This window comes from Solanum verrucosum, unplaced genomic scaffold (genome assembly GCF_900185275.1).
Source record: "Solanum verrucosum unplaced genomic scaffold, falcon-dt-bn FXZP01000177.1, whole genome shotgun sequence".
Lineage (NCBI taxonomy): Eukaryota > Viridiplantae > Streptophyta > Magnoliopsida > Solanales > Solanaceae > Solanum > Solanum verrucosum.
The window spans coordinates 2,773,537-2,781,645 of NW_026020401.1; the positions used below are offsets into that span (position 1 = coordinate 2,773,537).

General features: G+C 28.3%; 1 protein-coding gene across 1 annotated transcript; it reads left to right on the forward strand.

Moving 5' to 3' along the window:
- Window positions 1-520: 520 nt before the first annotated feature.
- On the forward strand, window positions 521-1,773 carry LOC125840016 (MYB-like transcription factor 4). Its single transcript, XM_049518994.1, has 2 exons — window positions 521-900; window positions 1,061-1,773. The coding sequence occupies exons 1-2, from the start codon at window positions 638-640 to the stop codon at window positions 1,602-1,604; spliced, it is 807 nt and encodes a 268-aa protein (XP_049374951.1). The 5' UTR covers window positions 521-637; the 3' UTR covers window positions 1,605-1,773.
- Window positions 1,774-8,109: the final 6,336 nt, after the last annotated feature.

An 8,109-nucleotide genomic window follows, 5' to 3' on the forward strand; every position in this document is an offset into this window, starting at 1 on the left:
CACTTTAACATGGTATTAGAGGAGGCAAAAGTCCTGAGATTGAATCTCGCCAGCACCCATATCGAAAAAAAATTCATGTGCTTGGCTCAATAATTTGATTTATATTATATATTCAGTGACAGTTAAAATGATTTTTCGTATGATCAGTGCAATTTAATCTTCCATAAAAGATCATTAATGACAATATACTTAGTGTGTAATTCTCATAAATGAAGTCTGGTGAAATAGAATGTAACAAACTTTACCTCATCTTCTAAGGGGTAAAGAGACTATTTTCGATCGAGATATAAAATTACACACGTAAATATATAGTCATGATAATGTTGATGCAAATATTATATTTAAATGAGAGAATGCCCATCAGATCAGCCACTCCCACAAACCTGTCTCACCAACTCACATCTAGAAGCAATTAGTTTCACTACCCCCTCCCCCCACCCCACCCCTCCCCCACAAGGGAGTCTCTTTTATCTATTGAGTCAAAAGCTTATATAACCCCACTTCAAGACTTAAAAAAGGCAGGCTTTGATTCTCAAGCATCACAACAAAGCCAAAAAACTTCCATTATCCTTCTCTCAATTAGTATATCACACTTTGCAACAAAAAAAAAGGTATAGTTTCTTAAGTAATTGTCTAAATGGGAAGGTCACCCTGTTGTGAGAAGGCACATACAAACAAAGGAGCATGGACTAAAGAAGAAGATGAAAGACTTATTTCTTACATTAGAACTCATGGTGAAGGTTGTTGGAGGTCTCTTCCTAAAGCTGCTGGACTTCTCCGATGTGGCAAAAGTTGTCGTCTCCGATGGATTAATTACTTGAGACCTGACCTTAAACGTGGTAACTTTACTGAAGAAGAAGATGAACTTATTATCAAACTCCATAGCCTCCTTGGAAACAAGTATGTTTAACATTTCTATCTTATTTTATTTTGTCCTACTTGTTAAACCTTTAACGAGCTCAGATAGATTCAAAATTTAAATTTGATCAGATTAAATTTTTAGATGAGATGATTATACTAGATCACTAGTACTAATTACGTCTTTGTTTCCTTATGATAGGTGGTCTCTTATAGCAGGAAGATTACCAGGAAGAACAGATAACGAGATAAAGAATTATTGGAACACACATATAAAAAGAAAGCTTTTGAGTCGAGGTATTGATCCAACAACACATCGATCAATCAACGATCCTACTACAATACCAAAAGTGACAACCATTACTTTTGCTGCTGCTCATGAAAATATTAAAGATATTGATCAACAAGATGAGATGATAAATATCAAAACCGAATTCATTGAAACGAGCAAAGAATCAGATAATAATGAAAAAATTCAAGAAAAGTCATCATGTCTTCCTGACTTAAATCTTGAACTCAGAATTAGTCCTCCACATCATCAACAACATCATCATCAACGTTCAAGCTCTTTATGTTTTACATGTAGTTTGGGAATTCAAAATAGTAAAGATTGCAGTTGCGGTAGTGAAAGTAATGGAAATGGATGGAGTAATAATATTGTAAGTATGAACATTATGGCTGGTTATGACTTTTTGGGCTTGAAGACCAATGGTCTTTTGGACTATAGAACTTTGGAAACCAAATGATTGGATTGGATCGGATTATGCATCGATCTTAATTTGATGTATATGTAGAAATTAAAAAAAAAAGTATAAGAATGTCAAGAGAGTTTGGGAATATTATTCTTCTAGCTAATTTTCTCTTGGTTGTAAACTTTACAATAGAGTAATTACATTTAATTCAAAGCAGTAAAAATATAGCACTAATGATTTTTCACTCTACTGGTAATTATTCTTTTCCCTCTGATTCATGTTTGACATGGGAGTTTAAGTAATTTTTTAAAACATGTAAATCAAATATATATATATGTAAAAATATCCTTTTAAATGAGTGCTGTGAGAGTAGAGTTTCACATGTGATTTTTTATTTTTTTTAATGTATAAAAATAAACTTTTATATCAAGTGTCTCCTAACGAAGTTCTTAAATATAAAAAGGTTAAATTTGCCCTTGACCTTTGCAAGCTTATCCAGATTTTTTTTTAACTTTATAATAATTGAAGTCAAATTTATCTTGCCGCATCAAAACTAGCAAGATTTGCTCTTAATAATACTTACTATCTAATTGACCACATAAGCTTTTCAACACATGAGCCAACAAAAGTTTAATGTTTTTTCTTGAATTATGCAAAATGATCCAAATTTTGTTAGCTATGAATAAATTTGACATCATGTAAAATCTCGCTTAGTTTAAGAATAAATTTGACATTTTTCTTTCATAAAAGAAGCTCATGTATTGAAATGTTTCTGTTGTTAGTCAATAAGAATAAATCTAATCTAGTGACAAAGGTAGATCTAACCTCAACTATTAAGAGAGAGCATATTTGACGTATTTTGCAAAGTTTAGAGGTAAATTTAGACCTTTTTCATTAAATAATTTCTAAAAAGAGAAATATGTCATTTTTTAAAACAAATTAAAACGAAAAATTGTCTCATATATATAATATAAAAACGAGCCACAAATATATCTTATTTGTGCAGTAATAGTTGTGATTTCTCTCAACCCCCCCCCCCCCCCCCCCCCAATGTTTTCTGTTTTTTTTTTAAAAAATATTCAGTTAAATAACAGTAAAATAGAAGATCTGTAGAAAGTTTTCTTTTTCACATCTTCAAAAAATATCTTCTTTCTTTCTCACTCTATTTATTAGTACTTTCTTTTGTCCTAATAGACATTTCGGATTTTAAGATTCAAACAAGTCTACTTTTATTTTGCCATTTTTTCATATATCTTTTAAATATTTTGAATTTATCAATTAGTGTGACTTATAATATTTTTTACGTAGTTTACAATTTTTAAAAAATTTAGTTTAAAAAAATTGAAGATTTCATACGCAAACCTCAGTCAAAACTTAAATAGTTTGACTCTCAAAAAACAAAATGTATCACATAATAAATTGAGAGAGAGGGAGTATTATTATTATTTTGTAAATCTTGATATTCCAACAAATAACATAAGGTTATTTTTCGTTCTTATCTTATGTAATTATGTATGAATGGCCCATTCTGATATGTATGTATGTATGTGTATATATATATATATATATAGACCGGTGGAATTAATTTTGAAGGGCTGAATTATATTAGAGCAATATTGAATATTTTTGTGTTGATTACTTTTCTAGAAATAGATTCTTTTATTCTTTGTATTTCCTTTTGAGATGGAGGAGATTTATATTGTTAGTTGTATGTCTCTATGTGGCGGCAATTGGATAAGCAGTGAAAGGATGAGAAGAAAAGAAGATGGCCAACAGGTTGGTAACCTATCCCCTCTATTATTACTTATATAATAACAACTAATATAAAAATAAAAAATAAAAAAATCTTACCCCTACATCGACCTCAAATTAATTGTCATATTTCATTTTTTTTTAAATCAAATTATATGAACTTTAATTAATATTTATTTTAAATCAAATTGATATGAGAAAATTATAACTTGTAAAACTTATCGTATAAATTTTGAATATCTAAATTTAATTAGTTGTAAAGATTGAGTTAATTTAATCCAACTTAGCTTCGAAGATTAGTCAAATTGATTCTTAAAAAGCGAATAACTATTTCGGACGAAGAGAGTATATGTTGAGAATACAATTAAATAATAAAGTGTGTTATCTCTAACCACTTAAGTTTTTAGATGAAATGATGACACATTTCAACATGGTATCAGAGTAGGTTGAAACTCATATTAGAAAGAATTTTCATGTGTTTGGCGCATGAAAATAAATCAGGCCGGCACATGAGTTAAGCGTGTTAAGAACATAATTAAATAATAAAATATGTTCAATTTATTTTATTTTTAAAATTACTATCAACGGTACTTTTTATAATAAGAGTTTTTTAAAGTAATTTAATAATATAAATGTTTTATAGTGCATAAAAAATGCGTGGATAAGCTAACAACTGTCCATAAATCCACCAACCTATATAACAATTATTACTCTATTTCGTGATCTAACTAGCCTGCCATTCCCCTCTAGGCTCTAATCCCAAAATTTACATTTCTTTTACTACCAAATTTTTGTGGGATCTAATTTTTTTCTGTGTTTGTTGGGATATTTTTCTCTTGCACAATTTATCACCAAGAGATTATGATTATAGTATATAGTTTTTGTGTTTCTAATAATTAGGACACCTTCCATCATCGAAGGGTATAAGTGGGATATTGGTGGGTATTATTTTGTTTTTTAATTAGGCCTTATTTCAGATTAGATTTTTAAAAATAAAAAATCTTGATAGGAACATTTTACTAATGATCTTTAGTAGCAATTAATTAACGGTATTAATTTAATTACTGTTAAATATATATTTTTAGCTACAATTAACACTCTTTACTAATGTCCCTATAGACTGAAGCGATATTGAAACCAATGACAATTAACTAAGAACTCCTCTATATACTTTTAATGTCATAGTTTTTTTTTTTTTAGAGTCAAACGATAAGAACTTTGACCAACATTTTACAATGTATTTTTTCATCATATTGATATGCAAAAATTTGCAATTTATAGTACTTTTCGTATAGTTTTTGAATATCTAATTTTTTTGTTTAAAATATCAAACTAATGCAATCTAATTTAACTTTAAAAATTGATCAAATTAACTTTTAAAAAGCACAATATGACAATTAAAAATGAATAGAGATAGTATCAATAAAGACTTTAGCAATATTAGTTAATATGATAATTTTTATCGCTAAAAGTTATTTTCATCTTAATTGGTCTACCCAATGAAAATATTCAATGAACTTGGTTGTGGATTATCTTCTTATATAATTTGATAGATTGCCAATAAATAAATAAAATCATAACCACATAATTGATCAGTAGCTTTTGTATTTTCTGCTTCAAGTCTCATTCGATATTCTGTTGATTATGATAATGTTAACCATGTGTCACATTATAAGGTAATGAGATTTTATGATCAATTTTTATTAATAATATAATAATAGCAAAGCCTACTTTTTGAACCTAACATGCATCAAAAGTAGTGTTAAGTTGACTTGTACTAATAAACTCCTATTATATTGGAATAGAATTTTAAAAAATTATTATCATAAAAAGTTCTAAGTTATAATATTAGATAAAATTATATACGTCTTCAACTTTGTAGTTCAATAATACAGTACAGATTAAGCATAACATGTATACCTGTTCAAATTTGTAGAATATTTTGTACATTTTCCCCCCCACTATATTGGCCCTTTTAAATAATTAATTAAAATTAGTATTGGTGGCAGTCAGTCAATGTTGAACTGAATTATAATTTCCGCTGAATGGACTTCACTGATTTTGGTTGTTTGACTATTCATTTGTCATGATCCAAAATATAATTTTTCCCCATATAATCATCTAGTATATAAAAATATATCGACTCAAAAAATTTGAATTCGCAACGATCAAGTTTAGTAAAAAAAGTAAAACGCTCTTACTGAATTTTTTTCGATTTATATGACTTTAACGTAACTCGATATACACTACATAAAAAATAATCACTAGCGGCAATTAAGAATTAATTGCCGCTAAATATGTATTTTTAGCGGCAATTAACACTCTTTGTATATGTCCCTAAATCCTTTAGCGACATTGGTTCTAATGACACTTAACTAATGCCGGTAAAGACTTTAGCAATCTTTATTAATGTCAATATTTATTGCTGCTAAAAATTATTTTTGTTGTAGTGATATCCACTTAAGAGTGGAGATATCTTCTTCTACTACTTATGTTACTACACCATAAATAATCTTTAGTGGTAACTAAGTAACGACAATAGTGTAATTGCTGCTAAGTATGTATGTTTACTGTCAATTGCCACTCATTGTATATGTTTGTAAAGCCTATAGAGACATTAGATCTAATAGCAATGAACTAATGCCGATAAAAACTTTAGCACTCTTTATAAATATACATTTGTATTACTGCTAAAACTTGTTTTTATTGTAGTGCGCCTTCGATGCGTTTTAGAATTTTGGTTTGGATTTAATTTCATGGTCTTATGATAAATTAATTTATAACACAAATTAGTTTAGTTTCTTCAAAGCATATTGGGGTTCAATGTGCACAAAGTGTTCAGCATAGAATGTTTATCCGAAAGATAAGACTGTGGTTCTGATAAAGGTTATAGAGTCCATGGATTATCTTGAATTTTTTTTCAAAAGAGCATATTAGTTATCTTAATATGTCCACTAATTAATTAATAATTGATTGAAATGTTCCAAAGAAAGAAAAAAAACCCTTCTCAAAACGCAATCTAAAAGCATGTGTGACATATCCAATCAAAAAGACGTATCACATAATATCATATTCATATTCCTCTAACCAAAAAAAAAAAAAAAACACAAATGAATGGCCCTTCGCACAACGAAAAGGGCTTACTTTTCAACCTTTATTCCTATCTGCTTTTGCTTTTTCCCATAGTCTTGTTTTTATTATAATGTGTTAGGTAGAGACATTAGAACCTTCCATAAGATATTTATTCATTTAAATTTCACGTCGAATTAAATTAAGAAAAATAAATTAAAACAAAGCGAAGCGTACTACTTACTGCTACCAAATTATTGCATCTTTCTCTATCAATGGACTCATTATTTGATATATATATTTGCCTTAAATAGTTCATGGATCCAACTTCTCAACATCTAATGCATCATCTCCTTTTCCCTTCTATAAATATGTGGACCCCTATAATGCATCTCTTGGTCCAATTAATTAATCCCTTACCTTTGATAAGTTTTCAATTTCATTGTATTTGAATCATCTTCCTTCTCCCTAATAGTTCTATTTTATAAAATTTTGAGAACATAAATCCTCTTTAGTCACTATCATCATTAAATTAAATTAAAGTCTAATAAAATTTTGTCAAGAATATATTGGAGTAGAAGAAACATGTTAATTAAATGTAGACTAAAAACTACATCTAATTTTAAGGTAAAGCTTATACGTAGATCTTATATTTTCATAGAACAACTTTTTTGGTATTCATCCATACTGAAAAATCACATTATAACTATACAAAAAATAAAATGAAATTGGTACTAATTTTCATTAATCTTATTAGTTATCTTCTCTCCAACACATTTTAATTTTTTTTTCTCGAAGTGTTTTTATTTTCTTTAAGGTATTCTAAACAAACTAGGCCGACTAATAATCATAATTTTGTGCTACGTAGGGGTGTGCATTCGGTTTGGGTTTTTCGGTTTTTGGTTTTGAAGAAATGTAACCCAATTCGAACCAAAATAAATTTGATTTGGTTTGGTTTTCTCTTTTTGGTTTGAGTTTTTTTCGGTTTGGTTAATCGGTTACGTCAATAATTAGAAACATAACAAAGTTATATTTGCAATTTTAAAAAAATTATACACACACACACACACACATATATATATATATATATATATTATTGAATTTCTTAACTATACTTTTTAATATAAATCACAAGTAAAACGTAAAACACAATACTTACAAGTATATCAACTATAAATGTCCAAACATAAAAATATAAACTAATAAGGGACAAAAGTGGTTAACTCCAACTTAATTCTAAACATATATATATAATTTGGTTTTTTCGGTTTTCATTTTTCTAAATCCGAAACCAAACCAAAAAAACCAAACAAAGTAAATTATAAATCCAAAACCAAACCAAAAATCTAAAAAACCAATCCAAATTAGAATTCGATTTGGTTTATTGGTTTAATCCAAATAGTGTACACCCCTACTACATAGGACAATTAAAGAGGAACGCGCTCAATATCAAGAGAGTGAAGAGATTTTATCCATTTCTACCGTATTCCCATACATGCAGATAATACAAGTGTATATTTATCGATCAATTAACTATTATGAAGCATCGTCATATCTAAAGTTAAGTAGGGTCAAGGTGGTTGGTGTAGGTTAGTCTTGTTTGTAGAGATTGGAGGATTTTTACAACTGGAATTGGAAATTAGCCTTTATAAATATTCTACCTCCTAAGATGACATAGGTAAAATCTATATTTCGTTAAGGACAAATTTTTTCATACCATAAGTTTCATGCAATAATG

Coding starts and splice junctions, on each gene's coding strand:
- LOC125840016 (XM_049518994.1), top strand. CDS start 638: ATGGGAAGGTCACCCTGTTGTGAGAAGGCACATACAAACAAAGGAGCA. Junction 901..1,060: donor CATAGCCTCCTTGGAAACAA/GTATGTTTAACA, acceptor TCCTTATGATAG/GTGGTCTCTTATAGCAGGAA.